At 44.7% G+C, this 19,159-nt stretch overlaps 1 protein-coding gene across 5 annotated transcripts in view; it reads left to right on the top strand.

Moving 5' to 3' along the window:
* The window catches only part of WDFY3 (WD repeat and FYVE domain containing 3), a 2,538,776-nt gene that overhangs the window by 512,151 nt on the left and 2,007,466 nt on the right, over window positions 1-19,159 (top strand). For all 5 annotated transcript variants that reach the window (XM_069630405.1, XM_069630406.1, XM_069630403.1 and 2 more), the window contains one exon: window positions 11,656-11,822. In XM_069630405.1, the coding sequence (XP_069486506.1) occupies window positions 11,656-11,822 (167 nt within the window). The remainder of the gene's footprint in view (window positions 1-11,655; window positions 11,823-19,159) is intronic.

The following is a 19,159-nucleotide window of genomic DNA, read 5'->3' as shown; positions in this document are numbered from 1 at the left end:
TGTGTCCCCTACACCATACACACCCCAATAGGTCACCTCCTATAAGTCCATATTTTGTGCTGTTCAACCACATCATGTATTCAGATATCTTCCAGGATACCCCTGGTGGTCCCAATAGGTAGTGATCTGTCAATTTGCCCTTGCACATTTCAATAGTGCAGAATCCTTCCTGTATGCTGCCTTTAGAAAACAAACTGCCCCTCTCCCCAACTCTTTTCCTGCCCAGCCGTGCAGCTCAACTAACCCCAACATTTGCTGCATTAATCCATCAGTTGCAGGCCTTGCAACTGTGATTATCACTCCTCAAGGGTTCCCTTCCATTCTAAATAAATTTGCAGCAAAACTAGGTAACACAAAGTTGAAGGTGAATTTCTCTGAACAATGCCCTCCAAAATTGCTGCTGCCAAAAGATTAATGGCGGACTACAACAGGAACGTTTGTCCCAACCAATCCCACCCCCAAATAATACCCTATTGTGGTCTCCCCCCTTGGAAGAACAAGGCCTGTCTCCAACAACCCCATACAGAAGTGTCGGTCACGCCTTAGCTGAAAATTAACATATGCAATTGGAGATTGTGGATAGCTGATAACAGAATCTGTGTTTTGAGAGCTCCTCTTCCCACCTCAGCGCCTGTCCACCCAGAATAGGGATGGGAGAAGTTGGGAAAACAGAGGCTTTATGGAAGAGCAATAATGCCTCCAGCCATCTGACATCCATGATGGCACTCGCATTTCAGCTACCACTCTTAGTGTAAATGTTTTACAAATCACCAGATTTAGGTAGCGTTTCTATATATAGTGCATTGCCTCGTTATGGACCTCGAACAACTGCTTCTTCCCCATCCCCTCTAAGCGTGGACTTGCTGATCTCAAGAGGGCTTAAGGGATCCCTTTCGACCTGAGAACCTTTTCAACCGCATCAAACGTTTTCCTGCAATTTGGGTTTCTAGGCTGGAGTTAGGTTAAAAGGGTATTTTGCTGCCATAAAAGGACCCCCTTCTTCAGAATCTTAAGTTTGCCTTCGCAAAGCATCGGACAAACCATGATTATCCTTGGGAAGGTGACCTGGATGATTAAGCCACCTATATTGCATGCAAATCTTCATTGTTCTGGAACAGGGTGGGGCTGAACTCCTCTAGAAACACTTCCTTGTTCACCTGGTCCAATCCCTCAGGCATACCCAGCAAGTGGATGATGTTCTTCCTGAAGTGGTCCTTTAAATCACCAAGTTTAGCTGCTTGTTATTTGACTGCTGTCTGGAGGTCTGCGATGATAGATGCATAGCTGTTGAGGTCTCTTTCAATGTGGAGATATGCATGCACATCCACGTCTGATGTGCATCCCTTAAGCATGTCCATGTCCTGACAAAACTGTGTGATGGAAATATCGATTTGCTCCCAGGAGCTTACTGTGTTTTAGTAAGAAATCTGGTGTCCAGGCCTCAAGTTGGATAGAAACCGCCACACATTGTAACACCGTGCCCCTAGGAGGTGACTGCACCCGCCCGTTATCATGAATGTACCGGGGGAGCTCCCAGCTTATTAAAGGTGCATCAAGGTTGAACAGTAATTAGTCTGTGGTCGCTTTAGAGGCCTCTGCAGGCCTGTGGACAAAATAGCTCCAGATCCCTCTTTTACTGTGCTGTGAATGGGAAAAGCAAAAGAAGCAAATGGGCGGCTTTCTTAAGGAGTTTTGCTGTTGACGTTTTCTTCAGCCGCTCACTATCTACCAACCGTGCGCTCACAGCCCCCCTGCAATGCAGCATAGGAAGCAGATTCCTCCTAGAGCAAGCCATGTGAGGTCAAACTAAGGTTTGGACAGGCCTGTATATGGCAGGTTAGTCTGCCACCCCATCTCTCTATGTCCAGTCCAGCTCCACAGGGCTTTCTTTGGTCATCATGCATCTGGGTAATTAGTTTGTGCTTGCACCGCCCACCGTGCACTGGTGATCGTAATGCCGCAAGCAATATGGCATACGCACCTTCAACAAGTCCAGTCTGCTCCCCTAGCGGTGATTGGATGTTCCATGGCACGGTTTCTTGCGAGAACATCTCAGCAGCGGCTAACGGATGGGCAGTTGACAACCCGGTGGTGGCATGGCGAGCTGCCACAGGTTAGGGCTTCCAGTCAGCCATCTTGCTGGAAGTCCCCCGTCACAAGCCAACATGCGAGACCACATGGCACTGGTCATCTGGAGAGTTCAGAAGCTTGCAATCAAGTAGTGGGTCATTTTTTATCATCCAGAGATTTCTTATGGCAAAGGCCCCTCATCATATGTGACAAAATCATTCCAAACCGTCAGTCCAGATCCCATAGATTATCTGATCGTACGCTACCAATACTTCCCACTTGCCATCTGGGCACCAGAGCTGTCATCGTTCAGGTGGCCTGCCTGGGAAATACTCACTTACTGACTCTGTACCTCAGTAGTCATTTACAATTCAGACACAAACTTAAAACATGGCTATTGTACGACACATCCTAATTGTTTAGTAGTCATCACTGGGAAGGCAGTAAGGTGCTACATGTCCCCTCTGCAAGGAGCAAATTGCATAACATAAATTCAGCACATTGTCAGCACCCATGTGAAGGGGACTTTCCAGAATTTAGCGCACCATCTGTTTTTTGTCTAAGTCTGGTAAACCTTCTAAACCATGAGGCTGGGCCAAAACACATTAATCTAAAGAGGAAGCCAATGCTGGAGAACTGCGTAATCTTTTTAGAACTGCCTCTTTTTTAGCACACTATATGAAACTCACAACCCGCCAATCTCAAATGATTAATAATATATAAACACCATTTATGAAAGGTGGTGAGTTGTAGGTAATACAGTTTAGTGTTCCTATAATTAAGGTTGCCATCCCTCACAAAGAAAATCCCACATCACAATGCAACAACTCCAAGCAAAAGGCTACTTTTGAATTAAAATGGTTTCAATGCATGGATCACCTATCATAACACCATATCATGGATATTTTCCTACTGAAAACTAAAACTCTGATGCCATCTCCACTTCCGCAACCTCTAAAGGGCCATCAGTAGAAACATACAGTCCATGAGAGTATCAAGCCAGGACTCTATCTCATCACCCACATATAATAAATTATTCAGCCAAGGACCAGGGTCCAGTAGCATTTACTTAGCCTCTGCTATAACTCTTTTCAGATGATCAGTGGCTCCTCTTACTTTCGAAGAAAACAATCTTGCACACCTTTAGCCTTGCCAAATACCCCACTGAGACAGTTATATCATGGGGTGACCAAGACTTCCTGCTGAATTTCACAGAATGCTGCATCCTCAACTGCAGCTGACAGCCAAAGCACTCCTCTCCAGTCTACCATGTCTTGGAATGTTGCCATGCCGCAGATTTCCACTATGGCTTGGTGACCTTTTTGTCCCAAATCTCTACATCCATGCTTTCCAGACTGGTTTCATGGATACTCAGTTTTCAACCATGCCTAGGTTTTCCTCCATGTAAGCCATGAGTTCTCTAAACCATGCAATTGCAGGGTTTATGACGTTCTTGTAGTCTGCGGTCTGGTTCCTGTTTGGATCTCCATACATCATGTGGCACCTTCTAGCATCTATATTCGAGGAATGCATAGCTGTGAGGATCACTGTTTGGATGTTGGGCTGCATGGGCCTGCAGTCAATGAAGCTGTGGGCACTCCTTCCACTGAAGCGGTTTGAGTACAAAAAAATAACTATTGATTCAGAATGTCTGTACATTTAAGAGGTGCAACCATTCTAAATACCTTCACACTGGTGACACCAGCATATGATTTACAACTGAATGCAGACCTATCCTTTGTCCAGGTTGATGACATGCTCCAATACATTCGGTAGTCATTCTTTGGAAATAGTACAGCTTTTCAATTGATGTGTGACTGTTCGCGCAGCTCACCCAGATCTGAAGCTTCCATTCATGATCATTGATCATCCACCCTTCGTGAATAACACTGTTCATAAAAGAATGGTGATGAACATCAAATGTTGTTTGATGATGAAACCAAAAAGAACTCTTGGGGATCAAACAAATCAAATGCGCAAGGCATTGAGGTCCGACATCAGGAGCACAAATATGAATTTAAAAGACTTGGGTTGGGCTACCTGCAAACCAACAATTCTAACGAGGTGGGCACTTTGACCACATTTCCTGAAACTTTGAAGAGTAAAAGATTCAATTATTTTCTAGAGTTTCAACCATAAACTCTACCTTTTGACCCCTATCCTTGTTCTAGATTAATTATTCTGTATTCGCTCAAGCTCCTGAGGTTTATAAGTCCAGTGAACCAATGTGGGGGTTTGTATTGTACTTGTATTTTGTATAGCACTAATTTTACCATTATCATAGTCTCAATGCGCTGTTAGTGGGAATGCCCTCGGAGGACAGAAGTCAAGAGTGTTGGAGGACGTGGGACACGTTTATGATGCATGTGTGCATGTGGCCGAAAAAGGTTAGGTGGGCTGGCCAGGCTCTGGTAGAAAAGCGTCCCATGCGGTCAGGCATGTGGATGGGTGCTGAGAAGAGTAGGGTGGTGTCGGTGCTAGAGACTCGCTATGTGTTCAGCTGCCTACATTTATCATATGTCTACGCTGCATTGTGCTGTCAGAGGTGTTGCAGCGTAGTCAGGTGTAGGTAGGCAGAGAAACAAAGTTTTGTCGTAGTCATTGCTGTATACTGATGTGTGTGGTTAGCTGTGCCTTTAACCAGTGTAGTTTGTTTGTTTTTTTTATTTATTTAGTAGGGTGCACCAAAACCCGTAGGTAGCTGGGCGCAACAAGAAAATAATACTTTCAGCTTAGTTACAACATAGTATAGGTACAGCAAAAAAATAATTACAATGGTATTTTCAGGTGAGAAGATGATAGAAGTAAAATACAGGTAGGGATACAAAATAAATAGCGGTTGAATCAAGGGGTATCTCTGGATATAGTGATTGGCTAGTGATTGGGAGTCAGCAGATCGGAGCCAAGCTAGTGCCTTGCTTCTGAAGCTAGTGTACGGTTGATTTATTCTGAGGTGCAGTGGGAGGTTATTCCAGGCTTGTGCAGCTTGGACTGGGAAGCTAGTCCCTCCAGCTTTGGTCAGTTTAAGTCTTGGTATCTCAAGGCAATGGGGGTTTGTGACTCTAGTCGGTCGCAAGGAGGTTTTCCTATTTATTCTGTTCACTGGGTATGGGGGTGCAGCATCATTAAGACATTTGTGTGTAAGTGAAATGGTTTTGAGCAATATTCTGTTGCTAATTTTAAGTTAGTGGTGGTCTCTTCTACAATTAGTTATGTGCTCTCTGTTGGCTAGGTTCAGAGCTGTTCTTAGGGCATTATTTTGCAATATCTGCAGTTTATTGAGGCTATAGTTATAGTGGTGCATTATATGTACCTTGCTGCCATTGGTAGTGCTTTGATGTTTGGGGGCCCGCTCAGGTATTTGGCTTCTTCTGTTGGTTCTTGCGGCTCCAACAGTCTATGCTCTAAACTAATCGCCACAGGAGGCGCACGGGTTGTGCTTCCAAATTCTTCTAGATGGGTCAAGTGTACCATTGCAGTGGTGGTGGATTTGGTTCCATCACACCACTGTGCTTCTACTAATATTGTTGTGATTAGCCTGTTTTCTTTACGTGACTGGTGCGTCCATTCGTCAATCCTGTGACATTACATATGTGAGTGCTGTGAGTCAGCTAGTGGCGCTTGAGGGAGGGCAGGGTTGTGATAGGTGTATGAAAAGTGTGTGGGGTCTGGGCCGCCGCAAATACAGCCGGCACAGTCTGGTGTTTAGGTGTTTAGAAAGGTCAGTGACGCCACAAACGCAGCCGGCACTGCCTGGGGAGACAGTACATATACTCTGGATTTATGGGGTTTTCAGGATGATGTAGTAAAAAGCCAGGTTATGAGGGATTTTCTGAAGGAGAGGTAGTTTTCGGTGTGGCGGATGTGAGGAATGTACACTCCTGCACAATAGACTCTGCTCTGTCACATGCTGCTCTGGGGAAAACAATATATTACATGTGAAAATACATCCTAAATGGACTACAATTTGAAGATGTAATCTTTCTTAATTAACCAAATCCAGCCCTCAAGAAACCTCATCCGGTTGGCCAGTTGGACAAGAACACAAAGCAGTAAACTGGAGGGAAACCTAGAGTTTAAATAGGGTCTGAATCCGGCTCTCAATACTTCTTTGCTGTCTGTGGAGGACACGCCCTTATTGAAGCAGGCATTCAAAATATATCTAGGTCCAAGTTACTCTCCAGCATGGGAGGGCCGCCCTGGGACAGATGACTAGTGAATAATAGAGTACGCCTGCAAAGGAATGTTGACGTGTTCTACAATTCTTTGCAGCAGACACTTGTGCCCACCATATCATTCGGAACCCCTGATCCTCGGGTAAAATAGAGGTGCAGTAAAGCATGGCAACAAAATTTGCATCCACCTCACGCTGCTCCCATTTCTAATGTCTTTAAGGCCCTATAGCACATCCACCCAGCTCCTGGGCAGAACAATGATCTTTGGCGTCTGCATTTTCTCATTGTAGTTCTATTTTTGCTCGCTCATCCTTCACACTCTTTGACCTCAGATGTGGTGTTTACTTGACATGCAGTATATACCCTTCGACTTCCTCTCATGATTCACACGAAGAGTGCCCCAGACGTTGATGGCAACCGTAACATCGAGGCCCGTGGTGTCCTAAACCTGAACGAAATTTCCACACTTTGGTAATCCTACTGGGTTCTTTCTTGCCCAAATGGATACTGTATTTTTGTAATCTATTGTTTATTTTAAATAAGTCACAAAGTTCAAGCATGTTCTTTAACTGGTGTGATTTTTTTATACCTCGTTTCCCATTGTAGGTAAAAATAATGCTAATACGATAAAGTTGTGTTTTATATGTAGCACTTGCATTTACTGTTCCTTGTTGTGATAAATAACAGGTGCTTCTTTTACCGAGCAAACTCAAACTATCGACCTAATAATGATTAAAGGCTGATTCAGTATTGCCAGCTGGCACACCGATATCCACACTTGGTATGTAAATTGCTAAACTGTGAGATTAGGCTAGTAAAGTTATATTGAACAACATCAATTTGGCACTCTCTCCATTCAGTAAGCTGGAGTGCCAGACTGGCGAAAGCCAAATGCACAAAACTGAAAATAATTTCTTTGGTGGTACTCTTTAACCATGCCTTTGTCCTGCCTTCATTCGTTTCTGTCCCACGGCCAACCGTGGGAATTGTTGAATCACTTTATATTCTTGCAAGCCGCTGGTACATATATACACAGATAGTTTTTCTAAGCAAGTGTGACCTCTCTCATTTTGCTCTTTCTATTGTTTCATTATATGGGCAGTGGTCGAAGCATGTTTTGGTGCTTGCAAATGGGGGCCAAGGGATCCTCATTGGGCATTGATGAATAATATAGCTCTACTTTGCAGGAGCAGTGGTGCATTGGGATCTGCAACGGACCCCATAGTGCGGGTGTGTGCGCATACTATATTCTTATCCCACCCCTGTGTTTTCTCTAGCTCCACTACTAGAGATAGTCACTACAGTAGCTACCTTCTGGCCCTCTCTTTTACTCTTGTGGAACTCGCCCCTCCACCCCCACCCTGTTGAATTTTAACGCTGGTCGCTAGAGCGTTTTCAGAAAGTTGGTAGTCATTAGCCTGGTTAGCAGACCTTACGCCTCGGGCTGTTAAAACTGTATGAATAAATCCTGTAAACTTAAAACAAAACTGTTCAGGAATCTGCTTTGAAGAATTTGCTTCCCACCTACTATTTTCTGCCTTAAATAATAGACTACTAAATTGGGGAAACTTCTTGTTATTAGACTGTTTCAGCTTTGTCCTTAAAATGGTCAGTAACCTGTCCACACAAATACTTATTCTGGTACTAGCCCAACCCACTGTGCCCATTTCACTGCATTTAGTGAAACTGCTGTTTCCGCACAGGCATTTTTAGGGGCGGGTTCGGTGTTGGGGTATATTTTAAATTCTATATTGGGGTAGTTGTGGGAAGAAGTGGGGGAGGCATTGATGGGGACATGGGGGGGCTGGACTTTCATAAACATACTGCAAACAAATGCAGTGAAACGGCCGCAGTGAGTTGGGATCCAGTGACCTGTACCAGATTCCTTAGTCTTTCTGCTTCTCTGTTCACACAGTGGCATTTCGAGCTCAACCCATTGTTCCATTCACTCATTGAACGATATCAGTGTTATGATGTGGGATGCTGTGGCATAGGACGCTGTACCACAGGAAATAGAGGGCCAACCCAGCCCAGCAGGGTGTGGTACCACAGAATGAGAGCACATTACCTGTGTGACGAGCAACTGCCGATGAGGGTGCGCACTGCTCGCTGATCCCGTCTGGCTTGCCATGTCTGCGTCCAAGGGATCTTCCATATGCCCTTTTATAATGGCACTTGCTTTGGGACACAACACGTGCCTGTTGACCAGTGGCCCCAGACGGGTGCTCATGAGGACAAACATTATAAAGAGAGAACTTCTTGATGTGTGAAGTAGGTGGCCCATGCCCTCAGTGCTACAGACCTTTGAAGGGCCCACGGCTGCTACTCTGGACACAGCTGCATTGTGCTACCATCTCCTAGAAACACCAGTGTCTAAAGTAATCTGCAGAAGCTGTAGCTGAGCCATGGACAGACAAGTACGATGGAGTAATGCCATTTCCTCCTCTGCCTCCTGCTCCCCCCGCCCCCCTCCTGCCAAAAGTACTAGTAGCAGCTCGGGCATGTCAACACTGATATGCCTTCACATTGTTTCAAGGTGCCCCAGTGTGTGACTTTGATATCTCTTACTTGTCTACCACCCATGGTGCAATATGGGAACTGTGTGCTTAATTTCTATAATTGTTTTTCAATTGCGTCCAGGTGATGGCTCTTTTGACGCTGCAAGGCCACTTTGAACACCTACTTCAGCCCATTGGTAAATGCTGATTACAAACTCGTCCAATTTTGACAGGCGAATCACAGTGCTAGCAAATCCCTCAATGCTTTCCACACGCGCCTGAGACAGCTGGCTATGTTTTGTACCCTGAAAGTAGAGGAAAATTACATTTGGGGGTTACTCAGTGCAACTACGACATCAAGTATTATTCGAGCCAGGCATATCACTGCAGCGTATTATCGATCTGGGCAGATCTCACAAGCTAGCTTCCTCAAGATAAAGATGACAGCAAATTGCTATGGGTAAAAGGTGCACATGCTGTGAGAACCCACCCAGCACAGTAAAGAAGCAGGAAGTAAGGTTGGCGGCCGTGTCCATATCCTAAGTTTTGGAATCAGTGGCTTGACAAAACTGCAGTGCAACTTATGTGGAGGGTCTCTCGCACATACATAAGAGTGCCCAGCAGCAGGACCAATCAGAGGAAAGTGTGCCAAACCTAACCATTTTACTAGTGTATGTAGGGCGCCATGATATATGATATGGCATGGCATTTATAACGTCCCTATACACAAGTGTTTCATGGGCAGCAAAACATTGGCATATCCAAGAGTGTAACAAACCCCAGTGACAGCTACCACCAGAGAACATTCCACCATGGGTTATGAAGAGAGAGGAGGAGCAAATTGAAGAGCGATTTTGTATCCTCGCTCATAAGCAAAAGATGGCAATCGAGGTGTCCAGTGACAATACTATCTGAACAGGTGCCTCTCCTCATCCATGCAGAGATCTCAGTAAATGTCATGCTGATGTTCCATTCAGACAGTTGGCAGTTGGCTAAGCCCAACCAAGGTACGTATCTTGACTCCTGAGGCTTAAACACATATTACTGAGCTGCGACCCTGGGGAGCATTTAGGGTTATTGCATTTCCTGTTCAGTGTCTATCCAAACGAAGTTTGCACTCTCCTGCATGCTTACAGTGGTTTGTTAAAGGGCATTGGGTATCTCACAGTGGGTGTATCAAATACGAATAAGTCAATTTACATTTATACCCAACAAAACAGCCAATAGTTCTTAGACACCATTTTACTTAAGGAACTGTGAAATCTCAAAGCTGAGGACATCATAGAAAGTGTTGCCATGGGTTTCTCTAATAGTAGTCGCACTCAAACCAAAGCAACTAGACTCTGTATTTGCGTAAGAATGGCTACCAAAAAATCCACTGCATTCAGTTTGGCGCCAGCGTGGGCATTTGGTTTGGTATCCACACAGGAATTGCTGTGAACACGGCTAGGACAGATCACTGCCAGCTCTGGGTTCTCAAGATTGACTCTTATTCCTAAAATTAATTTTCCTGTATAGATATACAGCAGACCAACCACATGAACATAATCCTTTACTAGAGGGACCATCAACATCCTGATGGCAGCTTTATTAATGTGTCCACGACACGTACACTGACACACCAATACTCATGCCCTGATGAAGACATTGGAGGGTGTGACACAACTAATGTGTGAGAATATTCTATATTATTGTGGGTGAATCTCCTCCCTGAATCATTAAAACACATGTAGGCAAGGTGGTGAAAAACATTAGTAGCACCCATGTGGGTTTGTTGGATAAGTTATTCAGGTTACAAAATGTTTGTATGACTAGGCAAGGTGGTTAGTAACACCAGGAGCATCCATGTGGGTGGGGTTGTTGGATACGTTATTGAGGTTACAATACGTTTGTAGGAATAGGCAAGGTGATTAATAACAGGAGCACCCACGTGGGGCTGCTAAATAAGTTATTCAGGTCGAAATGTGTTTGTATGAATAATTGTAATATCGACAATATCGGGTGCCAAATGCTAATCTCAAGCATTTAGGGTGCTATTACTCATCGATTATAACTTTATGCATGTCTTGCTAAATTAGCTACTATTTTTTGTGTACTTTTGAGAGTAATTTACAATCTGGTTTTGACATGATTAAAGTTTGCATAACTCACTCCAGGTTGTTTCCCAAATTAGTTTTATGTGATACAGAAGCCTATCGTAAGTAACTTTGTTCGTTTGTACCAAAGAATCCTGACTTTTCATGGACTATCTAGTGAGCAATTTAGAAGCAACATTTCATAATGGTGAAGAGGGATAGCCAACTTGTCACCCTCCACTTGTTTTGGTCTAAAACTCCCATGATACTTAACCGTGGACCATGCTTGATAGGGCTGGTGGCCATGTTATAGCAAAACATGTGGACACAGACTTGTTTACTACTCTTAGTCAATCTGGGTGACATGGAATACATGTGAAGGCACTATCCGGAAGTGTCTTTGCATTGTTTCTTTTTGCTCACTCAGTGTCTTTACTGAAACTTAATTTTCAACATTCATTAATTTATATCACACTTTGGGGAAAAGCCCACTGGTCACTTGATTGCCTCAATGAAATGCGATGGAGAAACCTCATTCTACAAAAGGTTGATATATGCTCATTATTGCATTGAAGGCCCAGCGTCACCTATTTCTGAAATGGAGCCATGGTATAGTTCCAACAGCAGAGAACAAATGACTTATCCCGTATCTTAAATATGCACTATGAATTTTAAGGTATGTCCTATGAGGGTTGCTTTGTGGAAGTTCATTGAAGGCCTCTGATGAATACCATTTCTGCACATCGCTTGGTATGCATGCAGGGCAGCAGAGTGGAATACAGCCACTGTGATCATTGACTCTAATCAGTGTTATTCTTTCTGTATTTTATTGTATAGATTGGAGAACTCTAAAGAAAATGAATCCAAGGATGCCTTGAAAGATTTAGTTAATCTCATAACTACTTTAACAACATATGGTGCCAACGAGCTGAAACCAGCAGGCATCGTCACCGGAGCACCCTTTCTACTACCTGGGTTTGCAGTGCCACAACCTGCTGGAAGAGGTGAGCAACTTCCTTTAAAAAAGGAACTAATGACTGGTAACGTTGGTTTAGTTATTGAACATTAGCTTTTAAATGTGGTGTTAAAATGCAACACCTCTTTCACGACTGCAAGAGAATCACACATTGATGCAAAGCAAAATATTTGTATGATTCTACTGTTTTGAGAAATGAAAGATGCCAAGAAGCCCCTGTTTGTAACAAATGCTTTTAAGACCATATTTCTAACCCTCCTCTTTTCTGTAATTGAAAATAACTCCATAGCAAATAGTTATGACGTGTTCCCATTCATACCTCCATATACAAATGCTACCCTCGTCTTTGCCTTGGACACTTCCAGCAAAGGAGAGCCAAGTGAAGTTTGAGGCTGGGAGAGAAGTGACCAATAGGGGGTAGTCATTTCCCTGAAGCTGCAAAGCTCTGCATGCTTCTCATGCTTGCCCCAGTCCTTTCTTCAGATGCTTTGGCTGTGCAGACCGTGGTGACAGACTTGGGATTTTGCCTTTGGCAGATCATTAGTAGGGCATGGGTGCTATTAATGTTCTATTAGTTCTAGACGATTCCTCTCTACAAATCTATAGGATCCTTTCATACAATGTCTTGAGGATTAGCTGGTCCTTGGAGCAACAGGTAGCTGGATACATCTTGTGCCTGTGTGTTCTTGGCTTACCAGTCTCCTCCCTTGTGCACAGTTTCCTCTTTTCTCTGCCAAGTTATTTGAACTGAATTTATGTGACCTTACACCTCTGTATTTCATTACCTGCTCTATTCATGAAACGCTGGCTTCTCCTTCAATATAGCAGTTTGTTTTTTCGTAAGAGTAGAATAGGCACTGAAGCACTGACCATACATTTTTACTCCTTGTGAGAGTTGTCTGTCTTAGAGGATATCAGTGCTTTATATGTAGCTTCTTTATCAATGCAAGACGGACAGCTGTTCAGTATGCAGACATGCACATATGTGTTTCACTTTCATTGTGGTTAATTGGTTTGGTGCACTCTTACATCCTGGTGATTTGAGCAGTTGGGCATGTTTACCAAATAGCATGAAAGCTATGGCGACTGGATCTTTTCATAGAAGTAATTTGTTTTTGTATTGTACAGACAACTACATTTATGATGCATTTAATTGCGCAAAACATTTCTTAGTGGTATGCTTTCAATGTGTTTTGAAGAACACTGCTTTTTAAAAACAATTGTACGTTTGGATTTTACATGGTTCTTTAGACATACTATAGTTTGATTTCTTTAAAAGCAATATAACATGGAGAGAGTTATGCATGACCCTCTTCCCCAGTCAACAGCTGTGCAAAAAATGCATTGGAGCTTCTCTCTCTGAACCAAAATGATTAATTGAGGAAACTGAGCTGTTGCTACATCCCTATTCCCCTTTTTTCAGAACACCTCATAACCGGCTTTACATAAAAAGCAAATGGTCGCGACCACAGATTGTCATTTGTTTTCCCCAGCTAACCGATCAGGAAAGGGGCCCCTCCTTTTTGTGGTGGGTTTTAAGTTTAAGTTCTTTCATCCCTGAGACTTACCTCAAAAGCCTCACTTTGCCTTAAAGGATCAGAGCATGCTATGTCTGTCTTGCTTCTCGAAAATCATTTCCAATTCTCCTTTCTGTCCCACCTATCCCAGGGCTGTCAATGTCATTTACTAAATATGCGTGAGGTGATTGGTGCTTGCAAACCATATGGGTGATCCTTCCAGCAGGCTAAGTTCTAATTCCGACCTAGTAATTCCTAGGCCACCTAGCTGTATGACTGCTAAGAAAAATACAAGCTTGTGCGTGAAATTTCATACATGAGAACTTTAGGAGTAGCTCCTCCAAGCATCGCTAAATAGGTGAAAGTAAATACCTTCTGAAACAGTCTCATCAGTCACCAAGCCCAATTTTCAGTTAGTTATCTCGTATCCCTCAAATCCAATAAGTCACATCAACCAGGATTCCTGTCTGTCACAACGTCATGTGTTAGATTATTTTGATACATTTTCACAAAAACTCAGTCCTGCAGTTTTAATGAACATTTCTGAAGATTCATTAATATCCTATGTTGATTTCAAATGTTAGCTTGCCCTTACAAAGAATAACTATGTTTTGTTACCTAGTCTAACTTTTCTTTTAAAAAGCACACCTCTGAGTAGGCATTCAAGCTGTAGCATTGGTAATCAAGTCTACATTGCTTTAAATATAGCAGGCGGAATGGTCATTATTCGGGAAGACCTCTTAAACACAGATGGGATTATTAAGATAGTGCTAAAACAGTGGGAAGACTGGCTGTGGTAAACTGAAACTTAAAAACAACTACCCTTTGTTTAACAGCTTGATTTCACTAAGGACTAGATCCTGGCCCACCCCTGATTGCTTAGTGAACATAGTTCTGCTTCTAACCTTCCTTCTTCAGTGGCAGTTGCAACATGAACATGGCCACGTAATTATGGGGGCAGCACTTTTACAGAGATACAAGTGAGCCTATGCAGTCTATGGAGAACAAGACAGAGACATGAAGCACAGAAAGAGGACTGCGACTGCAAACATATGTGCCACCTTAGTAAGAGGAACTTCCAAAGTAAGGAGTCTGTGTCAAAGAGCCAGCATCGTAGAGAGGGCGAAGTTAGAAGTGCTGCAGAGAGGGCAAAGAGCCACGGAGCAGAACCATATGCAGGGAAATGGCAACCTTAAAACTACGACGAAGCAGGCCATCTGAAATCTCCACCAGTAAAGTGAAGACATATGTCATTATGGGGCCCAATGTTTCCAACAACTCGGAATGAGAGATTGTTTGCTAAGTCAAAAAAGTTAAGAAATGTTGCATTGTAAGTCCCAGTACCTCTGATAGAGGGACCATTTACAAAGTCAGTAAAGTAAAATAAATGTTGGACAGTGGGAAATGATGTCCGTAATACCATTTCCTTTGAAGAAGAGATTGTGTTTTAAGTCAAAGAATGTGAGAAAAAATTATATTATTTATACAACTTGATATCCAGATTCCCTGCACCTCTGAGGAAAGGAATCTGAAGCAAAGTTCATATGAGGAACTGAGATCCAAGTTTTCAGACTAAGTAGAAATGGACACTTTAAACCGGTCGATGCAGTATCAGGAACGATTGATCAAGTTCCAAAACAGAGTGTCTGAAGTGCCTAAACGGCACTGTTGCTAGTAAAGAGGCTAGCAAGATGCTGGACACCAGAGAAAATGTTTAAATAAAATTGTTAACATTGTTTTGCCTGGTTTAATGTCCCAAAGTTTTTTCCAAACATGTCCTTCAGCTTCATCTATTTGCCCACCGCATTCAGTTAATTATCGGCTTAACTCCCTGTGATTCCTTAGCCAACTTTACTTCAAAATCAGGGACAAAAATTAACTCTATTACTTGGCCTCAATTATATAGTGTGCTTCTGCGTGTATTTATCAGTCACAAGAGTGACTAAAAGCTGTTATTTATCATTTTCTACTTTTTACTTGTAATTCTTCAATTGTTTGAAATTTAAGACAGACAGTTGCGAACATACGTTCACACTGAAGTGGTCTCAAATTTGAACACATGTCCCGAGGGACATAGACCCGACGCAGGACACCCTCTGCCAAAAAAATTCCGAAGCGGCACAGCTGTGGACACTACATGTCAAAGATGTGGAATACGTTTTTCAGTGGGTTATGCTTTTTGTTTAGATGGCCTTTCACCGCTGCAATCGTGAATGATTGCTTCATTGTTGTTAGCCCCCCCCCTTGCCAGATGTGGTCGAGGATGGGAATGGAGACCACTGTCTATCTCCTCTTACCCATACGGTCAAATAAAAAGCATTCCTTCTCATCCTGAAGAGGCGAGACAGTCGAACTCCTTGGACGCTTTCATGACCGTAGAATGGAACCCTCTGATGTCGTCAGGAGCAGACAGCTTTGCTGATTCCTTGTCCTGGGGGAAACTTCTGGGGGGAATCTGTGTCCCAATAATCATCCCTTCTTGGAGTGGTTGACAAGGATGTGGTGTTGCAGGGGTTGACCGCTTTATCTGTAAGCTCGCCTTCTTCCTACACCCATCGAGTTGGTGGTGATATGGCTCCTTTTGTGTGATGGAAAGGTTAGTGTTGGAGACACACTCCTTCCCCTGCGTATTGGTGAAGCGTGGGGGATGCTGGGGGCGACAGAAATTAACCTGGACCGCGAGCACACCCTGGATGGCCTTGCTGATCTTCCCCGCGATGTGGACCTGGGGCTGGAAGAAGAGGACCTTGTGCATCTTCCCTGTGAAGTAGAACTGGGTCTGACTGGAGATTGTGTGCTACCTGTGACATTGCTGGTTGAGGTGGCGGTAAGGCCGGCATCCCTGTCTCATCAGAGCTGTGCCAGAATTTCACTATAATCACAATACAGCAGGTCATAGAGGTAATGCAGCACCACCACTACCTTGCGACCCTGGATCTCAAGGATGCATATTTTCACGTAACCATCCATCCGGGGTAGAAATACCTCCAGTTTGTGGTTGCAAAGTTGCACTGCCAGTTCAAGATCCTACCATTCGGACTGAAGTTGGCTCTGCTCACCTTCACAAAGTTCCTTGCACCAGTGGCAGCCAGTCTGTGCAAACGGGGACACCACGTCTATCCTTATTCAGATGTCTGGCTGATGCGATCCCCATCCAAGTAGAGAGCACAGTCTTCTATATCAGCAACAGTGAGCCTATTACAAACATTGGGCTGCGGCATCAACTACAAGAAATCCTTCTTGCGGCCGTCCACGAGGCGCATATTCCTGGAGGTGGAATTCTCCACCCAGGACACCAGGGTGCGTCCCTCCAGCGACAGAGTGAATATCCTTGCAGCCTGCTAAAGACGTTCACTCCCAGCAAAATAAAAACAGTGCGTCAATGCATGCAACTAATTGAGAGGATGGCATCATGCATACCACTGGTCCCGCACTGTAGACTTCATATGAGACCACTACAAGAGTTCCTGGGAGCAAACTGGACGCAGACCACCGGATCATGGGGCCAATAAGGTGCAGATCCCTCTCAAGCTGCACTTACAGCTTCAGTGGTGGGCAACCAAAGCCAATGTCTGCATGGGGGAAGCATATTCGGGATCCAACACCCGAAAAAACACTGGTTACCGACGCCTCCCTCTAGGGGTGGGGCATTCACGTCTACCGACTGCATTTCCAGGGGCTATGGACACCCCCCCGGGATTCATCCCTAGGTATAAATGTACTCGAATTCAGAGCGGTTTGGTGGGCACTCCAATCTTTCCTCCTGGTACTACAGAAACAAATGGTCTAAGTTCTCACAGACAACACCACCACAATGTATTCTACGAAAGCAGGGAAGAACGAGATCCTGGACATTGTCCAAGGAAGCTCAACTGACATGGCACTGGGCCATTGCCCACAGCGAGCTGGTGGCCGATCTTGCTCCTCAGCAGACTCCCTCCTATGGAACAACCTCCTCCTTCCTCTTCGTCTTGAGCCGGATCTCCTCAAATTCTGGAAGCTCCTTAAGATTCTCCTTTTCACCTCCTCCTTTCCTTCCTCCTCTGCTAAATCCCACAGTTGCTGAGATTGGTGACCAGGGCCCTTATGTGTCCTCTTGGCACTTGGTCTGCCACACCCAATCGTATTCAGCCTTCGCCCACTCCCAGCACTTGCCTTAGCACGCACTTGCCTATGCTACCACTGGCCTGCACTTATTTATTGACAGCGGACCACTCACCTAGCACTTCCGTCTTGGTAGACCTAGCACTTTACCCCACACCCACCCTTATCCCTTCTCTTTCTCTCTCTGCACTTGCACGTTCTGAATGCTCACAAGGCCTAGTACGTCCACCTCTCTTACAAATGCACAATAAAATAAATAAATAAAATCGGCATTCCACTTGCGAGGGATACAGAATCAGACAGCGGACGGTGTCAGCAGGCAAATGTCCCAAAACCATGAATGGGAGCGCGACTCCTCAACGCTGCAATCACTGTTCTAACGCTGGAGTTGGCCAACAGTAGACCTATTCACCACGATCCACAACAGAAATTGTGCCCGGTACGCCCAGCAGGATGCCCCAAAAGGGCTCAATGGGAAACTCTTTCCTTGGAACGACCTCTATGCATACCCGTTCACGATCCTGCGCAGAATGATGCAGGTGATCAGGCGGCACTCCTGCAAGGTTATTGTCATAGTCCTGGTACTCCGATGTGATCCAGCACTTCAGGGACAAACTCATCTGACTCAACAATCGACCATACATCATAACACAAGGCAAAGGGAACATTCTGCCCCACAACGTTCAATAAGTGTGCCTGTCGGCATGGCTCCTGACTTCGCGGAGTTCGGAAGCCTGAACATATCTCAAGAGTGTAGACGGATCCTGGCGGCGGCAAGAGCTCCCACCACTAACAAATCATACCGCCTAAAGTGGAAGCGATTTTGTAAGTGGTGCAAAACCCAACTCCCAACACCAGGAAGGACTGAACCTATTCCTTGTGACGCCAGAGGCAGCACTGCCGTAACAAGGCCTTACCTACAACGCCATTAAAGTGCACTTGGTGACCATCTCTGCACCAGGGAGGAGAAAGGCATCTCCCTCTAAGGACGCAGACTCAGAAAGCATTTCCTCAAAGGCCTTTTCAGAGGTTTTTCACCAGTAAGACGCTTATCGCCAGTATTGTGCCTCAACACTGTGCTCTCAGGGCTCATGAAGAAACCGTTTGAAACTATGGCCTCTGCACTCTCTGGGACACACGTCCTGGAAGGTCGCCTTCCTGGTGGTTATTACGTCAGCCAGGAGGGTGTCGGAGCTGCCAGCCCTCGCAATCAGCCAGCCATACTTGCGGTTCCAAGAGGACAGGGTGCTTCTCATGACAAATCTGTGATTCGTTCCCAAGTGCCTGCGGATTTTCACAAATTCCACCATATCCTTGCCAGCTTTCTTTAGCAAGCCCTCATCACCGACCGAGGTGGCACTGCACTCGCTTGACCTCAAGCGAGCGTTAAAATATATTGAAAGGACGCAACCTTTCGTATCATATTGCCCGACGAATAAAGGCAATACCATATCCAAACAAAGATAGCAAGGTGGATTTCGTCGACCTTTGTCTTCTGCCACAAGTCAGCAGGGAAGCCCATCCAGGCTCCCCCACATGCAAATTCAATGAGAGCTTCAGCAGCATGATGGTTGGGGGTCCCCATCAGACATCTGGCAAGAGGCCAGCTGGTCGGTGCTGCATACTTTTGTGAGGCACTACTGCCTAGAGAAACAGCAAGCTGAAGAAGTGAGGACAGGGAGAGCAGTCCTACAGCGCCTGTTCCAGTAAGGTATGATCCTATGGATTGGCTGTAAGGTATGCA

The sequence above is a fragment of the Ambystoma mexicanum genome, chromosome 6q, assembly GCF_040938575.1.
Source record: "Ambystoma mexicanum isolate Mex_15411 chromosome 6q, UKY_AmexF1_1, whole genome shotgun sequence".
Taxonomy (NCBI): Eukaryota; Metazoa; Chordata; class Amphibia; order Caudata; family Ambystomatidae; genus Ambystoma; species Ambystoma mexicanum.
This window is presented reverse-complemented; position numbering and strand designations above follow the sequence as displayed.